The sequence below is a fragment of the Notothenia rossii genome (assembly GCF_949606895.1).
Source record: "Notothenia rossii genome assembly, chromosome: 3".
Classification (NCBI taxonomy): domain Eukaryota; kingdom Metazoa; phylum Chordata; class Actinopteri; order Perciformes; family Nototheniidae; genus Notothenia; species Notothenia rossii.
In genome coordinates, this window is record NC_136901.1 from 76,691,201 (window position 1) to 76,709,473 (window position 18,273).

Sequence of the window (18,273 nt, forward strand, 5' to 3'; positions counted from 1 at the left end):
TATGAATATTAATTGTAATTGTCTTTTGTACTTTGTGATAGTCTTTGCCTTTCTGGTCTTTCTCCCACCTTTTCTGCCAGATCTCCATCCCTTTCTTCTTAATGACTGCTTTTCCTTCTCCTTTACCAAGTTGAACTGGTAATGTTATTTATTTTTGTAGTGCACTTTTTGCTAATTTATCAGCACACTCGTTCCCTTTCACCCCCTCATGCGCAGGCACCCAGCAGAACTGCAGATCTATCAGGCGTAACAGGCTTCATTTCTTTTTGAAATCGATATTTTAAAGTCTGGGATGTATATACCAACTCCAACACACTCTTCCTTGTTCTTAGAACCATCTGTGTACATTTTTAGGTAATTGTAGTACTTTTCGTTCAGATACATACTTGTTTTAATTCCTACTTCATTTATTTGCCACTCTTTTTTCCTTTCTACAATACTCATATCTATTTTAGCTTCTGGGAAAAGCCATGGAGGAACACTACTAAATGGGGTTGCTTTGGCAAACTTGATAGTCTCCACTCCATATGCCCTCGTTCTTCCCTTACTTGTCCAGCCAAACCCACGTCCCTGGAATGTTGCATATTCCCAGCAATCCTGTAATATTCTGTTTGTAATATTTTCTTCTCCACTTACAGTCTGACCCAGTATGACAGAGCAAGTTTCTCTCTTCTGACCTCCAGAGGTGTTTCTCCTGCTTCTATCAGAACTACATTGATGGCTTTATTTCTCCAATACACAGCCGCAATGCTTTATATTGTATTCTATCAATTTTTAAAAGCGATGTTTTTGCTGCTGCTCCATACACTATACAACCATAGTCTATTGTGGACCTCATAATTGATCTAAAAATGTCTACCAATGAATACCATTATCCATTTCAAAATAATTGGAAATATCTGCTCCAATCTTTACTCTAAATGTCCTGTCTGTTAAAAAGGCCCTTACCCAATTGTACATTCTCCCTCCCATTCTACTCAATTTGACCAGTAATCCATCACTCCACATAGAGTCATACGCCGTTTCAATGTCAAAGTACACTATTGCCATTATCTCTTTCGTTTTCAATGTTTTTTCCACATCATTACTCACTCTAATGTCCGCTCTGAAAACTACTGAGCACCCCTTTCTGTTCCAGTACGTGAGAGCCTGACAATGATCTTTTCCATCCATTTACATAGGTGTGATGTAAGAGCTATTGGTCTGTAGTAGGGTTAGCTGTATCTTTCCCTGGCTTATTGAATGGTAGTACGACGGCTGTTTTCCACAAACTTGGCATATCTCCTTCTCTCCAGATGTTATTGAAAAGACTCAGCACCATTGTCATAGTTTCCATAGGTAACTGTCTAAACGCTGGTCTTGTCCTGGGGCTGTATATCCTGTACCTTGTAAGGCTATTTTGAGTTCTGAAATTGTAAATTCCACATCAAGAGCTGACCTATTATCCTGTCTCTTCTCCTTCACGTTTTCTTTCTCTGCTAGTAACTGCTGTTTTTGCTGCCTATGAATATCACTGAGATGCTCCTATGTACTGCTGCACGTGTCCTTCCTAACATATCTGCCTTCTCCCCATCAACCAAAGCTGGAATTTCAATGGATTTCCCACTCATCCGCTTAAACATGGACCAGACATCACCTAATGTTACTCCTCTGCAAATGGTAGAACAAAGTTCTCTCCATATTCTCTTTTTTGTATATTTTATTGTCCTTCGAGCAGCTGCCCTTTTCCTTTGATACTCTATAACAGGGGTGTCAAACTCAAGGCCCGGGGGCCAAATCCGGCCCGCGACTTCATTTTATGTGGCCCGCAAGAGCTTGCAAAGAATAAAATAAGTTTATTATACGGTTACATGCTACTTTACAGTATATCTATATATGTTTATTTTAATTAATTTCTCATTTTATAGTTATTTTTATTTTTATCTTTGATTTATCCTTAATTTTATTAATCTGTGTGAACCTGTCCTGTTTTTCAATCTCGCCCTGTTGCTGATAAAGAGCGAAATAATGCATTTTGAGAATTAAAGAAAAACATGACACAAAATAATGTTATAGAGCAGGGGTGTCAAAATCAATTTCATCGTCATAATGTCTTATATTATATTATTGCCTCTGCATTGGATTTTTATTGGATAGGGTAATAACTTCATAATTAACTATGTCTGAAAGCAGAAGTCTAGGGTAAATAATTGCAAGTCTCTTCAGTGCGCATGTCACAAAATGAGATGCATTGTGGGACATGTAGTTTATGGGCAACATGCTTCTGTAAAATAGGATAAGATAAGATGGACCTTTATTAATCCCCGTGGGGAATTTCAGTAGTTTAAAGACATTAAAAGTGCATTTTACATAATAGGGAACCATTTAATGATTGTGTTGTTCAATTAAGATCACATCACATATGTCGTTTCTCGAGTCATTCTTGTTATTTGTTACTTTTCTCTATTTTGACACTATATGTTTCCGTTGATAAAATTACATTTTCATCTTTTAAACTCAATGTTTTGAGGACTAGAGTCCAATAATATTGGACCAGCTTGTATGAAATGAACACCTTAGATAAAAACAACAATGACAACATAATGAGATTGAACGTGTACAGTGAGACAAATATAAAAACACCAAGAACTATAAATACATACATCTTCTATTTCATACCATTTCATTTATGAAATTCAGTGTTGATTAAAACATAAACATCATCAGCATAAAGCAGAAACTTCACCTCAATATAGAGAGATCAGCAGCAGCACATTGATCCAACCCAACAAGATTTAATTCATATATACATTAAATAAACCCTGATAAACACATTTGAATACTTTAACAGCTCTTATGAAATCACCACATTTTTGAAAAACAACAAAAACAAAACAATGTAATTGAACCCCAAATAGAAACACCAAGAACAATCTGCACAAACATCTTCTATTGTTGTTTTATTTATTAAATTCAAAGTTGTTTAAATCACAAATAGAACAAATACCAGTACTTTAGTAACCAACATGTCATACCGTTATTAATATAAACTGTATACGTTTACACAGTGAGGCATACACATAATACATTTAATTAACATTTTTTTTTTTTTAATCAAGTCTAAACACAACAAAAAAACACTAAATATGAAAATGGGAAGGGAGGAAGAGGGTGATGTAGGAAATGGAGGAGAGAGTTTGGGGTGAAGTGAGGGGAAAGTATGGAGGAAGTAGGTAAAGTAAATAAAGGATGGAGGAAGGTGAGAGAGGGTGAGGTAGCAGGAAGTAGGTACAGTTAATGGGGAGGGACTTAATAGTGAGTTTTTTCACATCTATTATACAGATTGTGGGAAAACCTGAGCTCCAGGAGAAAACCCTGTATGGAAACGGGAAGGCAGTAAGGGGTGAGGGAGGAGGAAGGAGGTGAGGGAAATGGAAGAGGGAAAGAGGGGAGGAAAAGGCAGCTACTGACGTCCAGCCTCCTCCTTCTCCTCTTTTCCCCCTTTGCTTTCTTACTCATCTCCTTCTCTTGCATCTTGCGTAGCATTTTCTGCAAAACGACGTCCCTTTCCTCAGTCGCCCTCCTGCGAGCGAAGAATCCTCTGCTCTTATTCTTCATGTGAAGACAGAGGTCCTCCAGAAGTGTCTTTTCGTCATCCATTTTCTTCTTTTTAGCCTCCCAGGTCAGTCGCGTCTGAGCGAGGTCGTCCTTCTCGTCCTTCGCCTGTTTCAGTTGAGTCTCCATCAGATGAACCGCGGTCTCCCAGCTCTGGGGTTTCTGGGTCAGGTCTTTGGAGCACTTCTCCTTCTGCTCCTTCATCTCCTCCTCAAGCTGTTGGGCTTGTGTCTCCCAGATCAGGTTGTTCTCATCCTCTTCCTTGTGTAATTGAGCCTGAATCTCTATGAATTCAGTCGCCTGGCTCTGAAGTCTCTGAGCCAGGTCTTCCTTCTCCTGAGTGACCTCTTTTATTTCGGTTTCCATCAAACTGGCCTTGGTTTCCCAGCTCTGGTGTTTTTCGGCGAGGTCTTCTGAGAACCTTTGCTCCTGATGCTCTCTCATCTGCCCTTATAAAGGATTCATAAAGGGTTTATAATTAGGTTATTAATTAGGTTGTAAACACTTTATTAATCATTAAGAACCATTCATAAACCAAACATAGTTTTCATACATCAACACAGGCATACTATTTGGCAAGATGACTAAGCCTTATATTGGCTACTTAGCGAGAATCAACTCAGTGAGCAACAGATACCAAGGATGCTGGCTGATGAAGAAGACTAAGTAAGATAGGCAGCCAATATAAGGCTTAGTCATCTTGCCAAATAGTGAGCCCACATTTATCTGTACTGCTAAGTCTATTGGCTAGCTTACTTTGTCTTCTTCATCAGCCAGCATCCTTGGTATCTGTTGTTCACTGAGTTGATTTCCCCCCCACCCCTTCCATCTTGATGTTTCTTGGCATCTCTTTATGACCATTTATTTATGAGTTACTAACATTTATAACTGCCAAATGTTGTAAAGTGTAAAACACATTCCCATGTATTAATGAGTTACTACCATTTCTAATAAGGCTTAGCAGGACAGATAAATGTGGGCTCACTATTTGGCAAGCAACCGGTCACAGTTGCCCTGTTTATCTCATGTCTTATCAAAGATATATTAATAATTTATAAAGTGTTCACAACCTAATTAATAAATGAATTACAAACTATTCTTAAACCCTTTATAAGGGTAGTCTTATTGTAAAGTGGTACCGAAATACCTTATACGTTATTTTAAAATTGATCACCACACAACATACATAGAAATAATGCATAACTCCTATTGCTATTTCACAAGCTGCATCATGGTAACAACATTACAATAGTGTTTCCTGTGTTCTGCATGCCAGCCTTTGTTTCAGTATCACAGTATTATGTGATTCCTCATCACCTGGCCATGTGGTACATTAGTGAGTGACTGATGATATTTAAAATATTTTTGATAAAGTAGGCAGTATGTGAAGCTTTTTTTGTTCTTAGGAAATAGATCATTCAGGTGCGGCATCTATTAGATAGATTTAAATGTAATACAAATTGATTTGTTATGTCATTCAGTCGTTCTGATTTCAAAATATCTGATATCTTTAATAACGAGGCATTTTTAGCAAAATACAATCATAGCCCTTCATTCTTCTAGAGGGGATAAAGGAAGTAAATGCTTCAGTGATTAGACCGATCCTTTTCCATTTGCAGTTAGTTCCCCCTGGATTTTATTCTGCAGTAACGGATCATGGCAACAGCTATGGCACATATCTGAGGAAAATCAATATATGAGTTAAACAAACACATAAAAGTTAAAAGAAAGCTATAAGCTAAGCTATAAGAAATGCGTTCGTAATATCTGATCATTAGAGGGCGTATTGAGGTCTTTGCAAGTTCAAAATATGAATAATATTGGAGCACGAGAGGGGCTACATTTATAAAAATAAAATAAAAAATGTTTTAAAACTCTGAACAACAATTATTGGAACACGAATGTTTTTTGTTAGTTTTCAAGGAACTTCATTGCCTCAAATTGCAAAGTACATCACCTTGATGTATATAATGCCCGCAGTGGATGATGTATTTAAATTAAACTTTGCAATAAATGGGGAAACACACACCAGAATTGCCATAAGCATCTAGGCAGGAAATGTATTTTTTTTCAAAAGAAAACATAATGCTAATTTAGTTTAGGAGATATTTTAAGTTTCATCAGAAACACAATGGAAAAACGCACATATGCATATTTCCATTCTGTCGCATCCCTTCGCAAACGTGTGGCTTTCCCTGTTCACAATTTGATTTATTAACAACATTTTCGCTATTTTTGTTTCATTGTAAAATTTGACAAATAATTTCAAAAAAATTTCTTGCAAAAGTTTGACTTTATGATATAATCACAGACAATAATCAAGTTGTTTTCTTATGTAAATGAACCGCTTTCATCTCAAAGAAAAGCCAAGGTTGTCCTCTTTTGAAGTTTTATTCTTTACCTACGATGGCCCTCATTCGCCATCATAGATACTAGACATGCAAGTAAGTAGAATATGACTAATGTATTGCTCTCTCTGGTGCATCTCAGTCTAACTTAAAGTAAAAAAGGGTCTAACCTCCAGAGCTGCAATTCCCAGGCAACTCCGACAATAACCGATGTGTTTTCGTCAATCAGTTGCTTGATCTTTGGAAAGCAACCAGTGATCGTCTGCGGAAAATTAATAGTGTAGGTAAAAAATGGGTAGGATAAAACGTAATAAATTACAAACCGGTTTTGGATCATTCATATAGATCAGGGGTGTCCAAACTTTTTTCACCGAGGGCCACATATAGAAAAATATACGAAGGGCTGGGCCACTCACAGGATGTTTATTGCCTTATCAATTAAGTTAGCAAAATCATAAAAATGTAGGTCAACTATGTTTGATACTTGAAAATGCTTTACAGCCTACATCCCAGCTCTCCATAGGGTTTCATTTATTATGTTAGCAGCTCATTCCTTAAAACAGAAGCTCAGATTGCTTATAAAAAGAGGAAATATGAAGGCTATATTTCAAGCTTGTTATGTAATTAAGTTATTGGGCTTTTTGTTGTTGTTGTTGTAAACTATGATTTGTTTGAAAATGTTTCCAACTTTAATTTAATAAATGTATTTGAAAAATTGGCTTATTAACACATGAATACTGTCTAATCTTTTTTTTTGTCTTTTAATGTTTATTTTATTATCTTGAAAAAATAAACTGTTTTTAAATGCCATTTTCTTAATGTCTTTCATTTTTGTAAAGCACTCTGAATTGCCTTGTGTTGAAAGGTGCTATATAAATAAAATATTTATTTTTATATATACATTTTTCGAAGTACAATATATGACAAGCACAAGTTTCATTTGTTGGCCATATTTCATTATACTTTTTGAATTAGCTGAGGGCCGTATTTGTAGTTTGGACACCCCAATCGTTGTTCTTCTAAAGCACATACCGTGTCACTGTCTGCTACCATTTGGTTACACAGACCAACAAGGCCTTGACAACACTGTGAGGGGAAAAGCTGGCCATAATCGTTATAAAACGGAGAGCCCACGAAGTCTGAGGAGTTGTAGAATCCACAACATTGGGAAGTAAGTAGATTTATTTAAACATGATACAGTACAATTTTGAGATACGTGTAGGCCTACTTTAATTGAGTTATTGTAATTGTATTATTATATTATACGTATTATTTTTTCCATGTAACTGATTAAAATTACATTACATTTTTAATGTAATACCCTAACTCTTTTACATGTAACTAGTTCAAGGTTCAAGGCTTTTATTTGTCATACGTACATAGCTACAGTGTAGTTATGTTGATGGAAATCTTAGGTCACAGGCTCCTCCAACAGTGCAACACAATAAAACAGAAACACAGAAAAAATAGTGCAAGTAAATAAAAAAAAAAAAAGTAAAACGGTAACTAACTAACTAACTCCCCCAGTCCTGCACATACACCAAATTAAAACATGTACAATATAAGAATACTTAGAAGGAAAGTGGATGAACTGCCTCTTATAGCAAAGGCATACTTGGTGATTTGTACTTTTTGACACTGAAAAAAGAGAGTTCTGGCGATCCATCAAATTTCTATTACGACACTAAGATTTAATTAAAAGTCTTGGATTAGGGAATTCACCATGTCATTACAAAACAGAACACAGAGAAGTGACTGTATGCCAGCAGTCAGGTTTGCCGTACTCTTCCCCACCCTGCATATTAAGATGCCTTTCAGGCTGGCCATATCTGCATGTGCTCAAAACTCTAAAACAGGGGTGCCACCTAAAGATTAATATGGATATCACAGCTTTTACCATCTGTCTAATGTGACATGGCAGTGACCTAATTAAATGGCTTCTAACATGAAAAGGACATTTCTATAGCAAAACAGGCACTGCCAAGGGATTAAATATTGATTTATATCATTTTTAATAGATAGGATTTAGCTAAAATAAATGACACCCATTATGTCAACATCAGCATGAACGATTGACAGCTCATTAAGATTTTTTCTTTGAAGCGAAAAGGAGGACTTTCTGTCTCTTCCTATGTTTTTTCAGATCGTTCAGAAGCTCAGAGAGGTAGTCATGCCCGATGCCAAATATCTGTCAGGCTAAATAGGCTAAGGGAAATCACACGTCTAAATAACCAAAAGAACGATTCATGAACAAATTCCATTTAGCTGCTTCACATTTAGGTGCCTACTATTGTTTTGGTCTGCATTTTCATTCATCTGCAGTTCTGTAAGTTTCAATGGGTGTTTGAATCTAATAAAAAAACAGGGATCTTGTAAAATGTACGGTGATTTTGTCAGGCTAGACACTCAAGGAAAACACAGAATTATTTAGGTTCTGCAGGGTTGTTTTATTGCATATTAATGGAAAAGAATCAGCAAAACAGTCCAGCTAAGTCCTATTCAAATTAGTCATACAGTATAGTCACCTCTAAATTACCACCTGTGTCTTTGACTCTTCATGTTGCCAAATGTAACTCTGTTCGTACATACAGGAAAATACTGGAATTATCTTTTATTTCAGTGTGTTGACCTCCTTTTCAGGCAAAGGTATTGTTGTTCCAGGCCACATTGGCTGCATCCATATCTGTAAAGTTAATGTAAATCCTGAAATAGACAGAAAGAGAAATCGGATATTAAGATAAGACATTAACAGTAAGCAAGGTATGCGCGTTACACTAGTATTTCTCTATGTCTGTCCGTCCCCTCCTCTTATTTCTCAGTTTGACTTTGTACATTATTGTTTCCTTCTTTTATGCCTTTCATGTCTTAGTTCCTCCCACCTGAGATGCAAGCAGATCCGGCAAGAAAGAGACACAAAGAGAGAGTGGTCGAGGCAACGGGCATTTAACAAAATGAGACATCCATGCGTGGGAGACTTAATTTTTACCAAACGTGAATAAAATAGAACCTGATGCAAATCCGATTCAACTGTTCATTGTTTATACCGCTGTATTTAATGATCTCAGTGTTCACGACCACTCATATATTTACAAATTGTACAGATGTGTCACGCAAGTACGCAAAAACGATTGATCTTTTATTGATCAGAGTTGCTGAACATACTTCTAATTCCGACTCACAGGCAGGAGGACGGAGGAGGGTGGAGACAAGGAAGCACAACATTGAGCTTTATATGTTTCTGTCACCATGTTCACTTTGCTTCTCACATTATTGCAGTATATGTATTGGTTGCTGTTTGTATCCTACCGGTCAGGAGAGATTTCCAGGTGTTTGTTGAGCAGTCCGCACAGGAGTTTAGAGTATTGCTTGTTCTGAGCACCGCTGATCTTTCCAATACTGTGAAGGGAGCAGAGTGCACAGGGGTCGCCCTTTCCTCCAAACATCATCATTTGGTCAGGGTTGATATGCACAGCAATGTACTGGTATATGCAAGAAAGAGGCACACAACTGAGGTTAGCTTACATTGGGTGAATGTGGATCAATCACAACTGTTGTCATAGTGTCTGGTTCTTAACCTATTTGAACGTCAAACTCTATTGTAGTTTCAGCATATATTCAATATTAAGCTAAAGATATAAATTAAGGATTTTGGAAATGTTGGAGTTGTGAATCCAAATAACTACACTGCAACTCAATACCGAAGAATGTTTTTGAAAAGTCACCAAAGCAAAACCGTTAAAAAAATCTTAAGATTGTGTATTAAATATTTGTTGACCGTTTAAAATAGAAGAATATATGTAGTATATAGCATCAGTTTGCTTGAAATTATAGATACTTGCTTTTAACTTGTGGGTTTAGTGAACTGACGCCACTGATCATGCATCTACCTATTCTAATAGTCAATAGGCCTACTGTGTTTACATAACCTACTTGAGCAGGAAGTATATCCCTTATTTTAGCTGCTTGTTTTTGGTCATATTGCACAAAGCAGAGAAGTTACATTTACCAAGGTAATACATATAGGAAAGAATAAAGGCACATAGCCGCTGTTTCGTTGAGCATCAGGATATTGTGCAGGATTAGGGTCTACTTTACCTGTGGAGGTTTGCCCATATGTTTGGCCAGCTGCTCGGTGGCTTCGGAGAGCAAAGCCGCCGGTACATCGCTTTTAGCCACGTTGGTGTTCACTGTGAACATCGGCATGATTACTCCTTTTTTCTATCTTTCTCCCTTCACAGGCTGCTGCTGATGATACGACTCCGAATTCTGCTCTGCACAGAATAAAATTAAAATATAAGGCTGTTCTTCTTCTGTGGTTGAGCTGGCAGACAAAGAGACCACAGCGCCTCCTTCCAGTCTGGAAGACACTGTTCTGTTCACACTCCAACCAAAACGCCAACCAAGAGAAAGCTAAGTAGTTCTTTGCTATTATTTTCCAATTTACTTAACACTTTAACACTGCTGTCAAGACCACAATAAATACAAAATGGTGCATGAAATCCTGAATGTGTTGATTTTTCCAGGGTGCGGCTATTCTTGAGTGTAGGGTAATTACGGTACTGGGCATGCGCAGTGTTCTCCAGCATCATTAAGTAGAGCAGAAGGAGGCGAGAGGGAAAACAGTGGCACGGAGAGAGAGGGCAGAAGTTAGATGGCGCTTTCCTTTGTCACCGCGTCTCTCTGCTCATGAACATCGACCTGGCATATCTGCGATCCGTGAAATCAAACCGTCTGTCGCCGATTCACCTCCAAGTTATTCTTCATTTCATCCAAGAAACGGTACGTATACAGAGCTAAATTAGCCAGGCTGCTAACGCGATCACTTTCCTGACGGAGACGCTGCTCCTCCTCTACCACTTTTACATTACTGTGTGTCAATAACAATGCACGTTTAATAACAAGCTAACTTGTATGTGGTATTACACAGCTTAAATTAGGCATTACTTTAGTTTAAGTAAACGATAACAGAAGTGGAATAACCATGTGTGCAATCACTGTCACAAATTATGTCGATATTATGTATTGTGCAGCTGCTCACTAACTAATAAAGTTAATATTTGTACATGACATTGGCGATAGGCATAACATGGATACATGCAGTGTCTCTTAAGCTATGTATGACATTAGACTGTGTAACTTTCGTGATGGTAACACACTGTTATTGAACCAGGTCTGAACCTGTGGCCACGATGATGGAAGAATCGGTGTCCACATTTGAGACGCATCTGACGTCTGTCATGGACAGTCTGATCCGTGCCTCGGTGTGCGAGATCTCCAAACTCTTCCAGGATATGGTGAACGACTACCTGATGGAGCTGTCCCTCAACAGGAAGGAGAACGAGGCTCTCAAACAGCGGCTGAGGCTCACCGACCACAAGCTGAGAGCCGAGCGCAAGTACGGCATGGGCTGGGCCGCGCAGCGCCGCAGCGCCGGGCTGTCGGCGGCGGAGGAGCGGGCTGGAGGGCGGCAGAAACGAAAAGTTGCGGAGGCCCGTAAGTATTGCTTTAGGATTTAGGTTTACCTTCCAAAACTAGCAGGTTTACACCACCTTTTTAGTTTGTCATATATTTAGTTTGTATTTATTTCAAGTAGCCTACTGTCAGTCTTGCACAACCCTCTGAATAAGTTGCACATACAAAGCGAATTCATATCTGCACAGCTTTTCACTTTTGGTAACAATACTGCACATATTTCATTTAATGTTATTATTTTTGTCCTATTACCTTACCCAGTCAATTAGTGTATATATATTTAATGTAAATATTTCTCGTCTTGTTCGTTTTTCTTCCAATGTATCTTCTTTAACTGTTTATGTATGCACATACACCAAGGCAGGTTCCTTGTATGTGTAAACCTGATTCTGATGACATTTAAATGACACTTTGCTCAAACATCAATATTGAGTATGATTGTTTCTGTGTGGTGAGAAACAGGTTCTTGTTGTGCAGTCAGGGCTTATGTGGAGACGCACTTGTTTTGTTGGAAACCATCTGGCAGGAGCTGATCTCTCCCTCCCTCCTTCCTCCTCCGCCTCCTCTTCATACTCTCTCCCTCTGTCCTTCACCTCCCCCTCTCCGCTGCATTCTGTCCCTCCCACTCCTATGTGAATTTGCACACATTCTCCCTCCCTCCCTTCCTGCCCTGCTCCTCTCCCTCCCCCCACCTCCTCTGTCTCTCTCCAACTCCTCCTCCCCTTCCTGCTCCTCTTTCCTTCACGCCTCCTTCCTCTCTCCCTTCCCCCACCTCCTCCTGCTGTTTTTTCTCCTTCGTCACGTTGCACACACACACACACACACACACACACACACACACACACACACACACACACACACACACACACACACACACACACACACACACACACACACACACACACACACACACACACACACACACACACACACACACACACACACACACACACACACACACCCCCTTCTTTCCTCCCCCGCCACCTCCACTCTACTCCTCACATCACCACCATAATGACACACTCCTGCTCCACCTCCCCTCTCGCTGTCCCACTCTTTCATCTTTTCATCCTCACCCCTCCTCTGTCTCTCCTTCAACTTGTCCTCCCCCTTGTCTTCCTCCCCCTTTCCCCTATGGCCCCCACCAACTCCACTTCTCCTTCTCTCTTCCTCGCTCGCTTTCTCCTCCCCTTCACATGGTTTCCTCTTCTATCCTCTCTCTCGTCTGTCCTTCTACGCCCACTCTCTCCTCACTCGTTCATCACGCTCACTACTCCTCCCCCTGCTCCTTTTACTTTCTCCCTCCCCCCAACCTCTTCTCTACTCCTGTTCCCCTCTTCCTCCTCACCCTCCTCCTCATCTCCCACTTCTCCACCCTCTTCTCTCCTCTATCTCTGGCTCTCCTGGCCTTTCCAATCATCTCCTCCCACTTATCTATCTCCCCCTCATTATTCACCCTCCCTCTCTCCTGCCCACCTGCACTCTTTCTCCTTCCTCTCTCACCTCCCTCCCACCCTTCCCTTGTCTTCCTCTCTTCTCCACAGGAGGCAAGTCAAAGAAGGGCCCGGCAGCAGCCTATGGCAAACGCTGGCCTGGAGTTGTGTGGGAGGAAGGAGGAGGAGGAGGAGGAGGAGGAGGAGCTGTGGGGATGGTAGCAGGAGGAAGAGGGGGAAAGGAGGCCAGGGAGATGTACCTCATCCAGTACCCCGGGGATGAAGAGGATGAGGGAGGGATGATGGAGGACGAGGAAGGGGAGGGCAGCCTCAGCGGTGAGAGGGAGGAGCCGGCCAACATCAAAGAGGAGGTGAGGGAGACAGGCTTTCTCAGAAGAGGAGGAGGAGGAGGAGGAGGAGGAAGAAGTGGCACAGCATCTCTGCAGCTTCATATCAAATGGAAAATAACTGAAAAAGAGAGATGAGAGAGTTGTGCTTGTGTTTGTCAGCCATCAAATCACCGCTGAGATGCACTTGATGACGGGAAGGATATTGATTTGATATTTAGCTTCCCGATGAGCCGCTCTCCGCCTCGCAAGTTCAACAGCTTTTAGGTAGAAAGTAGAGGTGAAAAGCTGTTTGCTTAAAACACCCACATGAACAGTAAGGCACATATTCCCTCTTCACTTATCTTCTGTATTTGCATATTCAAAGCATGCAGAATGTGTTGTTGGCCTCCCTGGGAAGTCATTACAAGTTGTTTTTGAGGACTGACACATAGTGATGGGAATTATGGCTCTTTGAAGGGAGCCAGATCTTATGGCTCCAATCCTTTCAAAGAGCCGTTCAAAAGAGCCATTTTTTTAAAGGGTTTTAGAGAGTTACTAGGTTTATCTGCAAAATAATCACCAGGATAATGATTGACTGTATTGCTAGACCTAATGTCAATAATCTGCATTGTAAACATGACACAAGGTGGCGCCATATCCATGTCATTCATGTCAGTGAATGTACTTTGAATTTACCCTCTGTACGTGTTAAGTAAATAAAGCTGCCTTGCCTTGAATGAAATTCATGCAACTCTTAATATTAGATACTGTGTTTTTAAGTGGCGATGGAGATTATTAGTTGACCCTGCTTTAAAGGATATGTTGCCTTTACAAATGGTGCGCTTTATCACTGCCTGGGTTTTGGTTGAGGTACATCCAAATGCTGCTGCGTTTTCGCGTTCGGCTCATTTTCCATCCGAAAAACACGTCGTCTACCCGTCCTGTACCACCTGTTATGACTTCTCTCTCTCTCTCTCTCTCTCTCTCTCTCTCTCTCTCTCTCTCTCTCTCTCTCTCTCTCTCTCTCTCTCTCTCTCTCTCTCTCTCTCTCTCTCTCTCTCTCTCTCTCTCTCTCTCTCTCTCTCTCTCTCTCTCGCATATTCCTTTAAGACCCACCCCATCTCAATCCTCGTGCTGAAACCTACCAATCAGAGTAGGCGGGGGGGGGGGGGGGGGGGGGTCTTCACAGAAGGCGAGTGGATTTTGGCATGGCAGTGAGTGCGGACCAACGACTGAATGATAAAAAGAACGGCTCTCACCAAGTACGACTCGGTTCCCCTCGTTCGTACCAAAGAGCCGTTCAAAAGAATCGGCTCGTTCGCGACCGACACATCACGACTGACACAGCATGGCTTTAATAACCAATCTTATTGTTTTGTTTCAAGGAGCTAACGTTCAGTTAAATGTTCAGTTGGTTACTTATCACATTAGCACAATAACTTTTAAAAGTCTCTTCGCCTCCTTCTGTGCTCATAATTCTATTTGCAAGATGTTCTCTACGCAAAAAGGAAAACAACCAATCAGAGGCATGTGTAACCCAGTAAAACGGTCAAACTATGCAGCAGTGATCAAATATGGACAAATATTCAGTAACTGTATTGTCTGTCTGCCTCAACTGATTGCTTAAACAGATAATTGTGTAGGCCTTTTTTTCATTATTACATAAACAGGAAATACAGACTGTAAAAGGAGGCGCTGTGTCGGATTTGAACCTTTTCTCCTGCAGTGAGGACTTACAGGTTACATGGTATAATTGGTACAAATAATCTGTATAAGAAAACGCAGGTAATGGGACACTCGGGTAGCCCACCTGTAGCTTTTCTTTCCACAGATCATACACTGCTATCAGGTTATAGGTTATGATAGTTTGAGGGACTATGTTACCATCTTAACCTTTAACAAGCCAATTTGAAAAAAGGCATTTACACATTTAAATGCACTTTTTTTTTAATTAAACGTGGTGCTACTATTTTACATTTTTGGTATTCTCTGTGCTTCTCAATGCAGTTTTCACAAACAGAGGGCTATCGACCCGCCTCTCTCCAGCTCATCAAAGAAGCTTTGAAGATGGAAACGCCCAGCCGGAAGCGGCACACGGGCTCCAGAGCCACGAGCGAAGGTAATGAGCCGAGGACACACCTATTCAGGGAAAGAAGCAAAATGTTCAGAAGCCAGTAGTTTACATTTAAAGTGGGAATAATATCACAAGCTTTGTCCCTCATTCTCTCTGCTTTCTTTCTCTCTACTCAGGAGAACTGTCCGATCGCCCCCCGACCCTTCATTCAGGAGAGAGGGATGAGGAGGACTGGGAGGAGGACTCAGCAGAGCCGTCGGAGGGGGGCATGACCATGGATGAACTGAGGGGTCTTGAATCGGCACTGAGGGCCGAGAGGGGCCGCGAACAGGCGGCCATGACAGCCTCCCAGCCTGTCAGCCCCAAATCAGAGGTGGTGCAAGGCAGCGAAGACAGCCTGGCCCCGAAGTTCATTGGTCTCGATGGATTAGAGCACGACGAAGAGCTTGAGCCGCCGACTCTGCAGAGAGAGGAGCAGATAGGACCAGGCAGGTTGAAGGACGCTGTGAGGGCCGGGGGGGAGCTGAGGTGGCCCAATAAGCTGAAGGAGGAGGCTGCGGTCCTGACTGAGCAGGATGTGGTGGAGGAGGGACAGTCAGAGCACCTGCCCCACCTGTCTGCTTCAGGGAGTGTCGGTGAGAGTGGAGAAGAGGAGGGGGTTGAGGACTTGCTCCACTTCTGCACACAGTGTGGTGGAGGCTTCACCTCCGAGGCGGAGCTGGAGGAGCACCCGTGTCCACTGGGAGCTTCTCCTTCACACAGCGGGAAAGAAGTGTTCCCGTGTGCCCATTGTGGCAACGCGTTCAGCCACGACTGGGCTCTCAAGAACCACGAGTGCGCCTGTGCCGCCGAGAGGCCGCACTGCTGTGAGATCTGCGGGAAGCGCTTCACACACTCGCGCTCACTGGAGCGACATCAAGTGGTGCACACAGGTGAGAGGCCGCACCGGTGCCAGCAGTGTGGACGCAGCTTCAGCCGGCTGGGAAACTTGGAGCGCCACCAGCGGATCCACACAGGAGAGCGTCCATACGGCTGTGAAGCGTGCGGAAAGCGCTTCAGTCGTGTGGAGTACTTAAAGAGACACCAACTCATACACACTAGTGAAAAGATGGCACTCCAGTGCTCCAACTGTGCAAGTGGCTTTAGTGATGCGGAGCAACTGAAAAACCACCAGTGTTTTTAAGAGGCTCTTCCTGAAATATATGACAGAACTGGATGGATAAAAGCAGGTTTTTTATTGAATATTGTAGAGGTTCAAGGGATGAATGTGTCTGGTGGATGCTAGTTTTATTCTAAGTGATTTATATTGATTTGATTGAATTACCTTTTAAGATAAAGAAGCAGATACATGTGTGTATGATTTTTGTTGTGCAAGTGAAAAAAGCAAATGTCCAAAGTTGACAGGAAGTCAGTTGTACATGGTGTTTTCTTGAAAAAAAAAAAGTCTCAGCCATTTCAATTTGAGGTGATCTCATTCGTATGTACAAAGCTCATACTTATTTATGATAATCAATAAATTGCACTTTTATTTCTTTTTATCAGTTACTTGTGTTGCCGCTGATGCCCTTGTTATTTGCCGGACAAGTTAATTGACAGCTTGGTATTTTGTATGTTTTGTGTTGGTAATATTATTAAGAAATAAATATTTAAATCCTATATAATTTATGTTTTATCTTTTTCGGTTTTGATTTTTTTTGTAAAATGTTGAGGTTGGTGAACCCATTACTAGATGACTTTGACAAAATATAAATTTTAAATTAGGTATATACATATACTTAAAATATTTATATCAAATCACTATTTCGCAAGACAACATTTTGATTGAAAACGTAATAATTGAATAGTGAAGGCCTCTTTTTAAGGCTTTAAACGGGCACTGGTCGGGGGTTATATTTACTGTGACTTTGGAAATAGTGTTTATTTTATAATATTTGGAAAGTTTAGCAAAAACAACAATTATTTGTATCACAAGTTTTGATTTTTTTTTACAGTCTCTTGATTTGGGAATCAAGTTTTTTAAATGCCACAAAAAAACGTGTTACGTTGGTTAACTACAGAACTGAACTGAATGGCTTGGTTAAATGGCATGAAGCAATGGGGGCAGAGCGCCCTCTACTGGAATGTAAGGCCTGTCCTTTTCAATGTTTCAACATCATGAGGGGTAACACAAATCCTTTAAAAAAAAAAACGGGATATAAGCTAACACAAACGAATACGAAGACATTTCCATTGATTTCAATTTTTTTCTGAGCCTGGCATTCACAATTTAGTTGAGCTCAATCTCGTTAAGGATACCCCTTTTAATGAGTTCCAGTGAAAGATTAATAATTTTCCCTGCCTTTTTGTTATATTTTTTGTTTTCGCTTAAAACAATAACACATACCCTTAAGAACCCTGGTTATTATAAATGCAGATAAGATTCCCTAGAGCAGGGGTGTCAAACTCAAGGCCCGGGGGCCAAATCCGGCCCGTGACTTCATTTTCTGTGGCCCCTCAAGAGCTTGCAAAGAATATGATATGCTTATTATACGGTTACAGGCCGATTTAAGTTACCATAGCTATGCAGATGACACACAAATGTATGTAACAATTTCACCAGGAGACTATTCTCCAGTTAAAACACTGAGTAAGTGCATTGAACAAATCAATGACTGGATGTGTCAGAACTTTCTCCAATTAAACAAAGATAAAACTGAGGTAATTGTTTTTGGAGCCAAGGCAGAACGTATAAAAGTTAGCGCTGAGCTTCAGTCTGCAATGTTCAAAACACCCGATAAAGCCAGAAATCTAGGTGTAGTCATGGACTCTGAACTGAGTTTCAACAGTCACATTAAAACAGTTACTAAATCAGCTTACTATCACCTAAAGAACATATCTAGGATTAAAAGACTAATGTCACAGCAGGATTTGGAAATACTTGTCCATGCTTTTATCTTCAGTAGACTGGACTACTGTAATGGTGTCTTCACAGGTCTCACTAAAAAATCTATTAGAAAGCTGCAGCTGATTCAGAACGCTGCTGT

At 40.6% G+C, this 18,273-nt stretch overlaps 3 protein-coding genes across 3 annotated transcripts; 1 reads left to right on the forward strand and 2 right to left on the reverse strand.

Moving 5' to 3' along the window:
• Positions 1-2,720: 2,720 nt before the first annotated feature.
• Positions 2,721-6,594, reverse strand: LOC307033633 (uncharacterized protein). Its single transcript, XM_079672166.1, has 2 exons — positions 6,113-6,594; positions 2,721-4,043 (listed from the first exon to the last, which is right to left on the reverse strand). Exon 2 carries the CDS (start codon positions 4,036-4,038, stop codon positions 3,289-3,291), a length of 750 nt encoding a protein of 249 aa, XP_079528292.1. The 5' UTR covers positions 4,039-4,043; positions 6,113-6,594; the 3' UTR covers positions 2,721-3,288.
• Positions 6,595-7,287: 693 nt separating this feature from the next.
• Positions 7,288-10,293, reverse strand: mif (macrophage migration inhibitory factor). The gene is made up of 3 exons (XM_079671500.1): positions 10,038-10,293; positions 9,249-9,421; positions 7,288-8,645 (listed from the first exon to the last, which is right to left on the reverse strand). Exons 1-3 carry the CDS (start codon positions 10,143-10,145, stop codon positions 8,579-8,581), a joined length of 348 nt encoding a protein of 115 aa, XP_079527626.1. The 5' UTR covers positions 10,146-10,293; the 3' UTR covers positions 7,288-8,578.
• Positions 10,294-10,538: 245 nt separating this feature from the next.
• LOC307033148 (uncharacterized protein) lies at positions 10,539-17,292 on the forward strand. The gene is made up of 5 exons (XM_079671492.1): positions 10,539-10,721; positions 11,113-11,435; positions 12,959-13,218; positions 15,184-15,295; positions 15,427-17,292. The coding sequence occupies exons 2-5, from the start codon at positions 11,132-11,134 to the stop codon at positions 16,431-16,433; spliced, it is 1,683 nt and encodes a 560-aa protein (XP_079527618.1). The 5' UTR covers positions 10,539-10,721; positions 11,113-11,131; the 3' UTR covers positions 16,434-17,292.
• Positions 17,293-18,273: the final 981 nt, after the last annotated feature.